The sequence below is a fragment of the Mus caroli genome, unplaced genomic scaffold (assembly GCF_978045245.1).
Source record: "Mus caroli unplaced genomic scaffold, Mus_caroli_1 scaffold_11, whole genome shotgun sequence".
Taxonomy (NCBI): domain Eukaryota; kingdom Metazoa; phylum Chordata; class Mammalia; order Rodentia; family Muridae; genus Mus; species Mus caroli.
In genome coordinates, this window is record NW_028227266.1 from 63505072 (window position 1) to 63521480 (window position 16409).

At 39.9% G+C, this 16409-nt stretch overlaps 1 protein-coding gene across 1 annotated transcript in view; it reads left to right on the forward strand.

Annotated features, from left to right (window-relative positions):
* Window positions 1–16409, forward strand: part of Dennd4a (DENN domain containing 4A) — a 112707-nt gene that overhangs the window by 76999 nt on the left and 19299 nt on the right. The window contains exons 16-23 of the mRNA XM_021171458.3: window positions 1140–1273; window positions 2776–2911; window positions 3199–3405; window positions 3495–3623; window positions 3855–3996; window positions 7619–7735; window positions 8726–8857; window positions 10721–11817. Coding sequence (XP_021027117.1) covers window positions 1140–1273; window positions 2776–2911; window positions 3199–3405; window positions 3495–3623; window positions 3855–3996; window positions 7619–7735; window positions 8726–8857; window positions 10721–11817 — 2094 coding nt within the window. The remainder of the gene's footprint in view (window positions 1–1139; window positions 1274–2775; window positions 2912–3198; window positions 3406–3494; window positions 3624–3854; window positions 3997–7618; window positions 7736–8725; window positions 8858–10720; window positions 11818–16409) is intronic.

Here is a 16409-nt window from a genome sequence, read left to right on the forward strand (position 1 = left end):
GTGTAGGACTCTGCACCACACACACACACACACACATGCCAGCGTTGAGTGCTGTAGGGCAATGCTCCTCTGGCTTACTGTACTCATTGTATCTTTGCTGGAGTCTTATAGGCTTCTCCTCCCCATAAAAGAACTCAAGGACAAGTTTATTAGAGTTTGGGAGAGGCAAAAAATAAGAGCAAGCCTTCTGTAAACGTTGTCAGCTGTGGGTGGGCAGGGGAGGGGAGAGAAGAGACAAAGCCTTGTGAGTGGGGTCTGGGGAAGGTGGTCACTGCAACAGTGGAAGTCAGCAAGAAGCTGCATGTCAGAGGGGCGGGGAGACTTCAGAAGGAGGGTAAGAAGCCCGGAGGGTCAGAAGAAGCATGCCAAAAGAAAACGGTAAAAGGAAAAATTAAAAGTAATATTTTCCCGAGTTAGAACCCAGAGGAACAGGCGGGCTCAGCAGTGCTTCCATATGGGAAGTGCCACATGCCACACACGGCAGCCTGAAAGTCCTTCTGACCAGCTGAAAGTAGAAAGCTAGCTTCTTCTAGACAAACAGATTTTTAAATATCCTCCAACAGAATGGAAATAAATGATGCTCTAACAATAATTACTTTGAGTTTTTGTTAGAGCATCACTTATTTCCATTCTGTTGAGTAACACTAATACTCGTTACTTTGATTGGAAAATAAGTGATATAGAGATAATATAAATTAATTGCTACTGATGCTATCACTCACATTCTACATTTTGATAATTGTGGATGTGACTGTTTGAGAGGAAGAACATGTACAAAAAATCTATATGACAAACATAATCACCCTCCATTTTAAAAAAAATTAGGAATAGAGAACCAGGCATGGTGACACAGACCTTTAATCCCAGTTCTTGGGAGGCAGAGGCAGGCAAATCTTGTGAGTTCCAGCCTGAGCTACATAGTGAGACACTGTCTTGAAATAAGTAAATATTACAATTAAAACAGAGACATAAGTACACATAAAGTTAGAAATAGGACCACCAAGATGTTTCAGCAGGTTAGGGTACTTTTTAAAGATAATTCTGTAGTAGATCTTGGTGGAAGTGGTGTGTTTAACCATTCCCTGTGTATGAATCCTTGCCTAACCAATGTGGCTTTTAAATGCATTTCAAAATTCCAGGTGGATACAGATAAGAGTGGTGAAGTTCGACTTATAGAACTGGATGCATCTTTCAAGAGTGAACATACCGTTTTTGTGACACCACCCGAGATCCCCCATCTACCCAATGGTGAAGAGCCACCATTACAGTACAGGTATTCAAGAAACAGTGTATGTGGTTGGCAGGGAAGCAATCCCTCATCGGTGGCATAGCTTTCTAAGGATTGTGGTGTTTTCAATAATACAAACTTACAGATCTCTAATTTTTAGGTGGTAAGCAAACCTATCCCACATCTATTAAATTTTGAGGTATAAACAGATAAGAATCCTATTTTTTTGAGATAGGATTTCTCTATAAAATACATTTTTCATAAGCTTGGGTAAATCTCTAATTGTATTTAAGTATGCCTGTCAATACCTGTTAAATTAGAGCAGACCACACTCATTTGTAGAATTTTATTATACAAGCTTATTATAGAATTTTGATTTTTTTTTCTTCAGTGTTAAAGAATTTTGATTTTTACTTTTCACTAAAAGCAGTTTTCTCCCTCCTACTCCCTCTTTATGGCACACACACATTGATTAATGTAGCTGACTTACAAAGAGATACTAAATGTAATTTAGGTTCATTTTCTGTTGCCTTAATTTGTATGACACACACTTAAACTACTCATGTTTTATAAATTTTTAAGACATGAAAGTTTAGACTTGTTGACCTCGACTGTGTTAATTTAGGAATTTTGTAAGAGACTGCTGAGCAATTGCTGTATAGACTTTAACATGTGTCATCCTGCCTTGGTCAGATGAGAGCCATGGGGCATGGATGTTATTTGTTTCCAGTGCTCTCTACATGTACTTTTATCTAAGGCTGTATTTCCTCTTTTATGTTACATTGTTCTTATTCTTCAATAATACTTTAAAGATGCTAGTACTATTTCATATCTGTAATTCATCGAATCTCACTCTTTTTCTTTCTTCTAAAAGTGAGGTCTAAACCCACTAGCTAACCTGATAAGCTAACCAAGACAATGTGAATCTAGCCCAGTGTGCACAGGTCACACCTGTGCTGCTGTTTCTATATATGAAAAATGTTATGTAATGATATGTGTGTGTGTGTGTGTGTGTGTGTGTGTGTGTGTGTGTGTGTGTGTGGTTTTTTCAGACAGTGTTTCTCTGAGTATCTCTGACTTTCCTGGAATTTACTCTGTAGACCTGGCTGGCTTGCTTCTGCCTCCCAAGTGCTGGGCTGGGATTAAAGGCATGCACCACAATCCCCAGCAAATATCTTTAATCTAAAGCAACGTCATTACTGGCTGTCTTGTTTGAAAGAATATTATTTTGTGATCCCTTTACCACCGGCAACATATGCAAAAACACTAGCTAAGTATTTATATGAACACTAATTTTAAAAAGGTTGCAGGAATTGCTTTGGAATTTGAAATCAAGGTCATTCAAATGTGTTTCCTCTTTTATTTCCAGATATATTGATATTGAGTCTGTATTTATAAAAATGACAGTATTTATTTGTTGAGTATATTTTATAATCTGATAGAGAATTATAGCTAAATTCTAAGTTAATATGTTATTTGGTCATGATTCTTCTAGCTAGTAGCAATCTATTTGTGGTTGAAAGGCAATTTCTTCTTCTCTGAAACAGCTATAGTGGATTTCCAGTTCTCAGGAACAATTTATTTGAGAGGCCCGAAGGATTTCTACAAGCACGAAAGAACAAGCTACCTTCGAAACCAAGCAGTCCTGGTAGTCCTTCTCCCATGTTCAGAAGAACAAAACAGGTGCTTTGAAACTCTGGGTTCCTCATGTAATCAAATATTAGGCCAGCAGTACATCTGATGCTCTATCTTCCCTTGACAACCCTTACTGCACAGGTGTAACTTAGCAGATGACAAGGTGCTCTAAATGTAGTTTGAATCAGACCTAAAACTTTATTTTATATATCATATGATACAAACGCAAGAGGAGATTTTAAAATATATTAATTGTCAACAAGTTTTACAAAACATGGAACTTTATGTGTTCACCATTCAGCTTAATAAAGATGCTACCTCGGATTTCTTCCTAGGAAATCAAGTCAGCCCATAAGATTGCAAAGAGGTATTCCTCTATCCCTCAGATGTGGTCTCGGTGTCTGCTGCGTCACTGTTATGGATTGTGGTTTATTTGTCTCCCAGCTTACGTGAAGGTTTGTCATTCCAAAGTCAGGGCTCTGAAAACTGCATACGATGTGCTTAAAAAAATGCAGCTGAAGAAGATGGATCCACCTGATGAGGTAATAGTGTGATTCCAAGGGTGTCGATTGTTAGAGATGCCCGTGCAGAAGAGCGTTTGTGTCTGTTCACCTCTCAACTTGTGTTGCAGGTGTGCTACCGCATTCTCATGCAGCTCTGTGGGCAGTACGACCAGCCTGTACTTGCGGTTCGAGTGCTTTTTGAAATGCAGAAAGCTGGTATTGACCCCAATGCAATCACTTATGGATATTACAATAAGGTAATTGTTTGGATTTAATGAGGAAAATGTGTTTTTGTCATTGTACAACATTAAATTAGTAGCAAAAATAATCAGAGGCTATTGGTAATTGATTTTAGAATGTTCAGAATATAGTTCATAAATTAAGACTTTTATTTTCTAATGTGTTAACAATCTACCTTTATCCTCTTTAACTTAATTCAGAAGCCAGTGTATGTTCATTTTATTAATCCTGTATTTTTAAATGAATAGGCTGTTTTAGAAAGTACGTGGCCTTCAAGAAGTCGTAGTGGCTATTTCCTCTGGACAAAAGTAAGAAATGTTGTTTTAGGAGTTGCACAGTTCAAAAGAGCTTTGAAGAAACATCCACACTTACCACAGACAGCGCTCTCAGGTAAGTAAACAGTTGTAAGGTATGCGCATGGTTTGCTTTTTACAAAACTAATTGGTTAAAGTTGATATTTTTAGAAAAATTTAAGTACTTTGAAATACTGACTATTTGGGCTGGTGAGATGGCTCAGTGGTTAAGAACACTGGCTGCTCTTTCCAAAGTTCCTGAGTTCAATTCCCAGTACCAAATGGTGGATCATGATACCTTCTTCTGCCATGGAGGTATATGTGCAGACAGAGTGCTCAGACATTTAAAAACAAACAAACAAAACATAAAAAATACTGAATATTTTCTGTGTTTTATGCCAGCCAGCAACTTTTTAATGAAAATTAACTATTGTGCACAGAACCTGGTTCTGGAAGCCTTCTGGATTCAGAATGTTTTAGAGGTTCAGTGTTTGTTTATGTGTAAAGAACTACATGGGAGGCAGGAACTAAGCCACTTCTGTTCAGTGTAGAACTTATACACACAACCTTATGTTCGTTTTATATTGTGTCTGTGATGTGTCTGAGGCTTGATAGAAGCTACCATATGAGGTCATCTGTGGAATTTTCCACTTGTGGTGTCCTGTTGATACATAAGTTTTAGGTTTCGGTTTTCAGATTAAGGAACTCCTGCCTGTATTAGACAATTCTTCCCATTTTAGAAAACACTAGATTCTTCTTTCTCCAGTTGTTAAATTATCAACATTTAGGGATCTTGTTTTAGTAGTCATAAATAATTCAGAGTAGATTCTCACAGTTGATTCTCTATTGTAGCTGTATTTTGCTGAGTTTTGTGGCACCATTGGTTCCATAGTAGGTTATTAGCTTTAACAACAAACTCTGCTGTGTCACACTGGTATTTCTAAAAAACGCTACCAAACTGGATTCTTTCTTTTTTTTTTTTTTTTTTTTTTTTTTTGGTTTTTCGAGACAAGATTTCTCTGTGTAGACCTGGCTGTCCTGGAACTCACTTTGTAGACCAGGCTGGCCTCGAACTCAGAAATCCACCTGTCTCTGCCTCCCAAGTGCTAGAATTAAAGGCATGCGCCAGATGGCAGTGACGGATGCTGTCAGTCATAGATAGTGGTCATAGCACACACATTGCAGAACAGGCTCCTTTTGCGTACTTCTGTATACAGTTATTATAGTACATTTTAAAACTACATTTGCTAGTCTGTGTTTTTACTTTGTTTTCAATGACATGTTTAAGTGTCACTTTTTGATTTTCTATTAGGCACTTAACACTAAATTTAATTACTACATGTAGCTTTCTTCATTATTTATTGGAGAGGTTACATTATTTATTGGAGAGGCTCAGGTATTGATTCAAGTTGGTGATAGCACAGTTAACTCTAGGTAGCCACAAATCTCGTCATCATTTTAGGGGTGCCTTTTTTTAGGGCAGGAGATCAAATTTGTACATGCTGGGCAAGGACTCTGCCAGTGAGCTGTACTTCCAGCCTCTTGACATGTTATTTTATTGGACAGATTTTCTTCTTAAGAAGTCCTGTCTATGTGTCTGAGTTAAGAGTGTTACACCAGCATCAACTCCCTGATTTTAACATTATGCTGTGGTCATGTAGGGTATGGTTAAGAGCAAACAGGCAAAGAGCGCCACCAAGAACTTTCTCTAAAATGTTAGTTTTTACAACTTTTAAATTAAACCGATTTAAAAGAAAAAGTTTCAATTTAAATGCTAAAGTCCTAGCAACAACTATGACATTACTTTCATTGATATACAGGACTTGTATGTAAAGGCAGGTGCTATGGTTCTGTGTGTAAAGGCACGTCTTGCCACGCCCAGTGACCTGACTTCCATCCTCAGCAACCACATTTGGAAAGAGAGGACGCACTCTTGCAAGTTGTCCTCTGAACCCCACTTGTCTGGAGGTCCACAAGTGTGTCCATACACGCACATACAATACAAATAAGTGATTTTACACAAACATTAAAGCATTAGTATTAAAACCCACTAATTTTGACTTTTCATTATTTAAAAGTACATATGACTTTTAGTATATTATGAGGATGAACTCTTAATAGACAGAAACTTTAAAAAACAAAAAATTGTAAAATATGAAGCGTGCTATTTCTGAAAATGGCAACATTATTTCAGTCTCTTTCATTTTAAGTCACTTTTAAGACTAATAAATGTGAGCTAGTTGTGCTAAAATATAGCACATTGATTCTTCCTTGGCTGATTTTATTCTTGACCCTACAGTGTGAATTTAATCAGTTATGGAAGTCGGTCTTGGGCTTAGTTCCTTAAAATGAAGAGATCTTCTAATAAGTTTGCCTTTTTTAAAAAGCCTGGCTCAGAACACTGTGAAATCTAACAAAAAAAATCTTTAAAATTTCCTACTTGTGATTTCTTTGGAAATAAGACCTGAAAGGTCCTTTAAGCAAAACAACTTTAGATTAATATCAAAGACATAATAGTGATATAAACTCTTTAGAATTCTTTGCAAGTTTATAAAATTTGTATTTTTATTCTTATAAACATAGCTTTGTGTTTTATAAATCTGGGAACTGGAAGTTCATACAAAAACAGTAAATTATTTAAAATCACACATTCCCACACATCACCTGCCACTCAGAACCTTAGCTTTTGGGGGGTGCTGGGGGAAGGTTGTTCTGAGACAGAGTTTCTCTGTCTTGGCTGTCCTGGAGCTCACAGAGCCTGCCTCTGCCTCCAGAGCACTGGATTGAAGGTCTGCGCCACCAGGCCCAGCATTTTAAGAGTAATTTTAACACACTATATTTTCTGACTGCTACATATTTGTACTAAGGTGTGGTTCTATAACTGTTTGGTTCAGTTTTAAGAAAAATTATTTGTCAATGAAGTTAAAGGAACCTGACTTTGTGGCAGAAGCATTAGACATTGAATGCCGGTGACCTTTGTGTGCGTGCTATGAATTCCCTGCAAATTTCTCTTCTCCATGGCTTAGTTAGAACTCAGGCCAGACATGGTAATCCACACCTTTAATCCCAGCACTCAGGAGGCAGAGGCAGGTGGATCTCTTCAAGACCAGCCTGGTCTACAGAGAGAGTTCCAGACCAGTCAGGGCTATGGGAGATCCTAGCTTTAAAAAAAAAACAAAACAAAACAAAAAAAAAAACAGACTTTGCCCTTGGAAGATGATGGACTTAAGTGAAGACTGTCTGGCTTGTCTGGTTTTGGTGCCCACAGAGTAATGTGAATGTATATATTTACTTGACTGCAATATGGAATCAAAAGGAAATTACCTAGAAATTTTCCCTTTCCTGTAAATGGAGATGGGTGCCGGGCAACCAACAAAATAATGCTTTGACTGGAGATTTTCTGAAGTCCAGAGAAAATCTAAACACTGGTGCATACCCCCTCATTCTAGCTGGTTCCACTAAAGAAGTTTGTGACAGGTGTTATGGGGATTGGTGAGCAGGCCCGAGATGTTAATCCATGCTCCATCCCTGGAATGTCACCACTCACCTGCATGGTGTCCTGTCACAGTCTGCACTTTAGTCCTTCAGCAGGGGGTCCTGTTGGCCTAGGGATTTTTGCAGTTGAATAGTCTTCTGTCTGGTCATTAAATTTGTTTAAGAAATAATCTCAATAAAAGTTTATGGTAAGCGGCATAGTATTTGTTTCTATTTTTGCTCAGGTGGCCGGTCTGATCTTGGATATGATTCATTATCTAAGGACGATGTTAGAAGAGAGGGTCCATCTACTGAAGACATTCAAGGGGAAAGGGAGAAAAAAGGGAGTGATTCTAGTTCCTGTAGGTATTCATTGTTAAGTTGATTTTATGTTAGCTTGTATAGAAAATACAAAAACTTTAAGTATAAAAGTACTAGTTTACCCTCTGTCTTCCTGTTATAATTACCTTCCTTCTCGCTGATCCTTGATACTACCTAGTACTCTCACCCACAAGCATCATGTAGCAAGTGTGCCTGCCCAGTGGTGGAACTTGCCAAGCAAGTCCTGTTATGTGAACGCCGTGCGACTCCTATGAAAATATGCATAGTAGAAATGTCTTGTCTTTTTTTTCTTCTTTTTAGAACAGAGTTCTTTTTCTGAGCTCTAATACAAGTTGTCTTAGCTAGGTCTATTACTGCTGTGATAAAACACCAGGAACAAAAGCAACTTGGGGAGGAAAGGGTTTATTTGACTTCCGTACTTCAAGTCACAGTCCACTGAGGGAAGCCAAGGTGGGAGCAAACAGGACAGGGCTCTAGAGGCCAACTAGTGCCTCTGGCTTCTCTGGCTGGTTTCTTACAGAACCCAGGACCAAGGCTGGCCCCACCCACAATGGGCTGGGCCCTCTCCCATCAATCACCAATTAAAAAAATGTCCCACAGGCTTGCCTGCAGCTAAATCTTCTAAGGCATGTTTACCATTGAGGCTCCCCTCCCTGATGACTCCAGCTTGTGTCAAGTTGACATAAAACTATACCTTTATTTAAAGTTTGGTGGTGAATTACGATTTATATTTCCTTTCTTCCCACTCCAAAGTGCATATTTTACAACCACAGAGAAGATATAAAATTCTATATGAGCCTTATATATGACCAGCTCTTAGTAACTCAATTTGGTCCACACTTGATGGCCTTTAAGTGCAGTGAATTATTTGACAAGTGTGTAGAGAAGCAATTAGTATACTCTTATCACCAATTTTCGTTTTGAAATATGTAAGACTAAAAGCCTCTCTTTATACATCCTGCAACATACATAAGTTTAATTCTGCTAACATTTTACGTTTGCCATTATAGTGTCAGAAAATGACAGTACAAAAGGAAGTGCCGAGTGCCTCCCTACTCTCAGTTACCAGAGGGCTTCCACTATAGTTCGCCTCAACGGTGCACATAACGACAGTGCTGGTAAAACATCCGGAAAATGTGAGGGTAAGTTGAATAGTATACATTTTCATATGCAGAATGAAGTGTATCTGTGTCTACTAAGTATGTATTTTCAAATATTAAATTTAGATTCTATTTTTGGTGGCAGATATCCTTACCCACTGAGCCATCCTACTGATCCCAGTGAATATTTGTGTGCCCTCTCTTACTAAAACTTAGCAGCTTGAGTTTTGTGTTTTATAGCATTTTTGCTCAAGCTTTGATTATAACAAGGCACACCTTGTTTTATTATAATAAGGGCACACCTGCAGCCTGAATGCTGCCTTTTAATTTTGAACTATTGGGACTTCCAGAAGGGAAAGTGTGCAAAAAAAGGGTGGAGGGGAGGAATGAATCTGAGGGAACCATATACCTAGCCAACTTTTAAATGAGCCATATGCTTTTGTAGTCTGTGTACTTCCTGTTTATTCAGAGGCAAACTAAAAAGTCCCTCAGATAGTTTGCGAAAGTAATACCCATGACCATGGTGATGCACGCCTTTGATCTCAGCACTTGGGAGGCAGAGGCAAGTGAACCTCTGTGCGTTCCTGATCCCCCTGGTCTACTTCAGTGCTTCAGGCAGCCCAGGCTACTTAGTGAGATAGTGTCTCCGGAAGGAAAAAAAAAGCTGCTAATCAATGTTCTTCTTTTAAAAGAAAATATTTTTTTAAATATTTTCATAATGCAATATAGAAATTTCTATATTAAAACAAAGGTAAAGTTACTTAATCTACATATATAGTCAAAAAAGATTTGAAGATTTAAAAATAATCTTTACATGTGGATAGAATTGATGTAGTTACCACTGGTTTGGTTTGGTTTGGTATTGGGGCTTGTTTTCCACTGTAATAAGGAGACGGCTTAGACTCTCAAGTTCATCTAGCATAGTACAGCTCTTTATTATTATTATTATTATTATTATTATTATTATTAGATACTTTATTTATATACATTTCAAATGGTATCCCGAAAGTCCCCTATACCCTCCCCCCGCCCTGCTCCCCTAACCCACCCACTCCCATTTCTTGGCCCTGGCATTCCCCTGTACTGGGGCATATAAAGTTTGCAATACCAAGGGGCCTCTCTTCCCAGTGATGGCCGACTAGGCCATCTTCTGATACATATGCAGCTAGAGACACGAGCTCTGGGGGTACTGGTTAGTTCATATTGTTGTTCCACCTATAGGGTTGCAGACCCCTTCAGCTCCTTGGGTACTTTCTCTAGCTCCTCCATTGGGAGCCCTGTGTTCCATCTTATAGATGACTGTGAGCATCCACTTCTGTGTTTGCCAGGCAAGCATAGTACAGTTCTATAGCTGTTACTTAATTTAGTATAAATTTATTACTGTTAAAAAGTAAATCTTGGAGCTGGAGCGAGCAGAGGTCCTGAGTTCAATTCCCAGCAACCAAATGATGGCTTACAACCATCTGTACAGCTACAGTGTACTCACATACATAAAATAAATAAATAAATCTTTTTAAAAATAAAATAAAATAACTTGTAAAAACAGTAACTCTTAGTTGGTAAGTTTTTCTTTTGTAAGTAGTATATGCTAATGGCTAGAAGCATAGACTTTCTCATCATACAAATTTGAATTTGAATCTGAGTCCTGTTACTTAAATACTGTGTAACTTTGGCTAAATAGTTTCTCTCTCTGCATGTCTGTTTTCTCTGCTCTGAATGTTGGAATGTTTATAGCAACAATAGCAGTAAACTGACTAAAACGGGCCCTGCCGAGTTCTAGGCAGCCAGTGAGCACCTGCTGTTTTCATTCCTGTTACTAGTATTTAAAATATTTAAGGTGACATATTTGCAGGTGACATATTTCAGTACATTTTCATAGCTGAAAGCACATTTCTTGTTTTCCAGAAAGCACACCTGAGCTGCTCTTAATGCCATCTCTTGAGGACACAAATGAAGCACAAAACACGCCAAGCAGAGGCTTTAGGAAAAGGCATAAAAGTGATGATGCATCTCACTTGCAGCAGCAAATGCCTTGGGGAAATAGGAACCGTAATCTTAGTGGGGGGGTACTGATGGGATTTATGCTGAACAGAATTAACCAGGAAACAAACCCTGGAGATATGGTTGAAAAATTAGGAGCTGATGCAAAAATTCTTTCAAATGTTATCTCAAAAAGCACAAGACCAAATAGTCTTGATATTGGAAAACCACCAGCAAGATCAAAGAGAGACAGCCTAGAGAAGGAGTCTAGTGACGATGACACACCTTTCGATGGTTCTAACTGCTTGGATAAACTCGAGTCTCCTGTTATCTTTGACTTAGAAGATTTAGACACTGAAACAGATGGATCAAAAGTGGGTGGTGTCGCTGCACAAAATCCCAAGAGGCTTCAACGTAGGAACAGTAGCTTTTCAGTAAAACCCTCTGAAAAAACAGATGTTGTAACAGGCTTTGATCCTCTCTCGATTTTGGTTGCTGAGACTGAGCAGCAGCAGAAAGTGGAAGAGGAAGAGGATGAAGATGATAACAAGAGCGTCTCAACACCATCTGCCAGGCGCAATTTAGCTGAAGAAATCGAGATGTACATGAATAACATGAGCAGTCCTTTGACAAGCCGCACACCCAGCATTGATTTACAACGAGCATGTGATGACAAGCTAACCAATAAGAAAAGCCCAACATTGGTCAAGGCCTGCAGAAGATCAAGCCTGCCTCCTAATTCTCCTAGGCCAGTGAGACTTACGAAATCCAAAAGTTACACCAAAAGTGAGGAGAGACCCAGGGACAGGCTGTGGTCCTCCCCAGCCTTCTCGCCCACGTGTCCATTTCGGGAAGGATCTCAAGAAACACTAGCCCATTCATCACCTTCATTTAACTTAGACACACTGCTGGTGCCCAAACTTGATGTTTTAAGGCACAGTGTGTTCACTGCTGGGAAAGGAGTTGCGGAGAAAGCAAGCAAATGGTACTCAAGGTTCACCATGTACACTACATCATCAAAGGTAGGTCTGTGGGCTTTTGCTGCTTCTCTAAGCCGCCTCTACCACAGCTACTTACAGCTTTCTTATGAGCACATCTGTCTTAACCGCTCTCCTTACATACAGCTTATAAAAGACAATGAGGGTTTTTTAAAGATTTTTTTAAAGATTTGTTTATTTTATATATGTGAGTACACTGTCACTCTCTTCAGACTCTCCAGAAGAGGGCATCAGATCCCATTACAGATGGTTGTGAGCCACCATGTGGTTGCTGGGAATTGAACTTAAGACCTCTGGAAGAGCAGGCAGTGCTCTTAACTGCTGAACCATCTCTCCAACCCTTAAAGATTGGAATGCATATATGTGTGAGTGCGTGTGAACCAACTGTGTGCAAGTGTCTCCAGAGGCCAGAAGAGGATGTAGGATTGCTAGAAACTATAGTTACACTCAACTGTGAGCTGCCACGCAGGTGCTGGGAACCAAATGCAGGTCCTCTGCAAGAGCAGTTAATGTCCTTCATTTCAGTATTTCCTTTAGCACATACATTTTTGTCATTGTCCAGTACGTCTCCAAACATTACTCCCAGGAGTATGCTGCCTTCTCCTGGACAGGATGAAGGATCTTGTGACAGACTTGTATTTCTCCCAAGAACAAAAATGTGGAGGAAGTATAGAAAGCATGTGTTTATAATCATCAGAGAAATGTCACAGATCGGGGACAGGAAGTCAAGAAGGAACTAAGTCAATAGTCTTTTTCCTCAGAAGGCATTTCCACTAATTGTGAGCATAGAACATTAAGTTTGCCATCTTTGGTGGGGGGGGAATGAAAGAGGGTAGGAAGGAGACACAAAATGTAAACTTGAAGACTTCGGGGATGGAAGGTTTTGTCACCTGGCCTTTGGAAAGCCAGTGCTGCCACTTGCCCATGCTTTCCAGGGTCCAATCAGACCTGTTATGTTTAATTCATGCAGCAGAGTGGCCACATCTCTCACCATAACTTAGTCTGACAGAGTTCTTCACATGTTCCCCTCTCAGTGTTTTCCATCTTACGGTATTAGAGAAAGACACGTCTTCAGGGCCTCTCCACCATGGTGTATTAGGTTTTAAGCAGTAAATCCATTCCAGCTTTCCAGTTTTACTCAGCCTCAAAATACCTTCATCAATACTAAACTAAGGGATATCAAGGCATCTCCAGTTCCTTCTCAGCAGGCTATCTTTTGACAAGTACTTTAGCCAACCAGTCAAACTCTCAGCACCTGTGTTAACTGTTCAAACTTTCATACGAAATCTAGAGTCTCTGTTCAATGGGCCCATACTGATAAACCCAGCCTAATCCTGTTTTTAGGTTCTTTCCATTATCCCACACCTGTAAAATCCATTTCCACACATTCCCTAGACTTCTCCTTGAATGAATGATTTCTTTAGTGGTATAGATTACCTCCTTATGGACTACACTTTATATCTTACTTCTAGGAACCTGCTTAGACTTGTGTCTAGTTACATCTAGAGACAACAGTTGGTGGGCATTGGAGAAATATCAGCATTGTCTTGCCTGGCATCTCCTTCAGGGAAAGTGATTGCTGGTTCTAAAGACAGTGCAGGATTGATTCCCTTAGGCAGAGTTGGAGAGGGCAGTACTGCAAGGGGTGAGGAAGCACACCTTCCCGGTACTGATGCTGCATGGGACAGGTAAGCAGAAAGCCTCTGAAAAGTAACGCTTAGGAGTTCTCTGGTGAGAAGAGCTAGCTAGCATCTGTGAGCTGCCAAAGGGAGGAGCTCTGTCCAGCAGGTCCCTGAACCCTGAGAGCCATGTGCCCAGGGCTAAGGAGTAAGTGCAGAGGCTGAGCTCTCTACTAGCATGCATGAGGCCTAAATTCAAGCCCTAGGTCTACTCCTCTCTCCTAGAAAATCTGTATCTTAGGGGCATTGACAATCCCTGAGGAGACTGTAAAACCTAGAATTGATTTGGCTCAATCTGTGATTAAATTATAATAATCAGTTTTTATTTAGCACAAGAAAGAATATACTCTTCTTGAAGGAATAAAATCCCTGGAGTCGTTATCAGAAGTAAGTAATGGAAACAGAACCCCAAAAGATCCAGATATTTGTATTAGCAAGGGACCTTTAGGTAATTTTCAAATATCCAAGGAAATAAAGGAAAAGAAACAGAAATTATACAAATGGAGAATTTCACAAGGAGAAACGAGTGTAAGCCATAAAACTGAAAAATAAATTGAGAACACAATAGATAAATTTGATAGCAAATAAAACAAATTGAAAGATTAGAGATGCCACTTAAAAATATCTGTACTGAATCAGAGATAGAAAAATATTTAAGAAATACAGATATGTATATATGTAAATTGGTAAAGTACTCCTTGCCTTACAAGGACCTGAGTATGACCCCTAGAACTCACGTTAGAATCAACCAGCTATAGTAGTAGCACACTTGCAATCCCAGTGCTGCCGGGCAGGGAGGGCGAGGCAGGCAGATGCCTGGGGCCTGGCCAGCTAGTCTAGCCTGTGTCCTGACTTCCAAGCAAGCAAGACTTTCAGTTTGCTGTCTGTTGCTGTTGTAAAGACCATGACCAGAGCAGTTTTAGACAGGAAAGTGTTTATTTGGCTTCGTGTTCCAATTACAGTCAGTCCATCTTTGAGGGAGGTCAGGGCAAGAACTCCAGGGCGAGAGCAGAGGCAGAGCCGTGGAGGCCACTCCTTCCTAACCTGCTCCCATGAGGGGCTGATCCTGCTCCCTCTCACCGCTCAGGACGGACGGCCTGCCCAGGGCCATCTCCACACACAGCACTCTTTGCCCATGGATTTGCCTACAGGCTAATCTGATTGGGGCATTTTTAAATTGAGGCCCCTCTTCCCAGATAACTCTAGTTTGTGACCTGTTGCTGGTGAGGTGGGGGGACAAAACAAAACAAAAACCAAACAGCACAAAGACCCAGTCTTAAAACAAATACAACAACAAAAATAGGCAAAGCCCTCATCAGGAGTCTCACGGCTTCAGCAGGCCTGGCACTTCCGGCCTCTGCAGGCGTCCACACTCGTGTGTACGTATCATCCATATAATTTAAATGTGTTAGGTTCTTGCATGTGGGAGCAGCACTCAAGGCTCTCCTCCCCCTCTGCATGTACTCATCCTCCTGGGCAGCAAAAAGAAAGGTTTAAAAACTTCAGGTGATAGTTTGAATCCACTGTGATAGTGTAAGACAATTTCAGCCCATCCTACATCTGTTTACTATAAATAATAGAAAATATATAAAAACAACTAAAAATGCTGCAAAGTAAGAAAAAGCTGATGAAGTCCAAGGAAGGACCCCCCACAGAGACAAGTGTCCTATTCTCTCTTCCAATACCTCCTCACCCCAAGGGCAGTCAAGTGGACCATCATAGCTCTAAAACTGAAGTCATAGGAGAACCCATATTTTATGTACAAAAGCATCAGGAAAGAGGCCTCTGTAGGCTAAAGAGTTTGAAGGGAATCCGATTTAAGTCTCAGCATAATTCTTAATTTACACACATAAGAGATAGATGCAGACTTACAGAGAAGACTGAGTTAAAAATCTGCCGACAGAGAACAAAACACAAAAATACAACCTGAATACAATTTAATATTGGGCTAAAACTAAAGCATTCATATTCAAAATATTATTACAGGATTCATGCTACACAAAGCTAACATTCATAATAGCCAAGGTGAGAGGATGGTGATGATGGTGGTGATGGTGATGATGGTGATGGTGATGATATAGATGAGCATGGTGGCATGTGCCTGTAATCCCATGGGATACAGAGTCAGAGGAATCTGGAGGCTGAGGTCATCCTCAGCTACAGTATATAGTGATTTCAGTGCTAGCCTGGGCTACATGAAACGTCCCTCATAAAGGATGTTGGAAAGAACCAGAAAGGCTAGGCATAGTAGTGCACACCTTTTAGTTCCAGTGATCACGAGTCTGAGGAAAGATTATCCTTAGGTGTAGTCTAAGGGGAGTTGTCCTCTGACTTCCACCTCTGTACATATCATAAGCAAACGGCTAACAACCAAAGCCAGCCATGCAAAGACAACTGAAGCTGCTCTACAGGTAAACCTTGGCAACAAGAAGGAAAGAAAAACAAAACAAGAAACACAAGCAGGGGGTATAACTCAGTGGTAAAGTACCTGCATAGCATAAAATAAACTCAGCATACAGATTCAAGAACAGAATACAGACAATGAGGGGGAAAGAGGCAGAGTGGGCTGGAGGGACGCCTCAGCAGACAAGCATTTGCTACTCTCACAGGAGAGCTGGGTTCTGCTCCCAGTGTCTATATGGTGGCTCACAGCTCTCTGTAACTCTGGTTCCAAGGGATCCAGTGCCCTTTTTGGCCTCTGTAAGTGCTGTGCACACATGGCACACTTGCATACTTGTAAGCAAAGCACACACATAAATGAAAAAAGAAAACTGAGTCTTTTAAAAAGTGCACAGAGCCTTAAAGAATTGTTGGGCAGTATGAAAGGTGTAATAGGATAGATACAGTTGTTATTTTCAAAGAATTGAAGAAAACGATTGTTGCAGAAAAGATACTTGAAGTAGAAATATTTTAACTTACCAAGTTTAAAAAAATAAT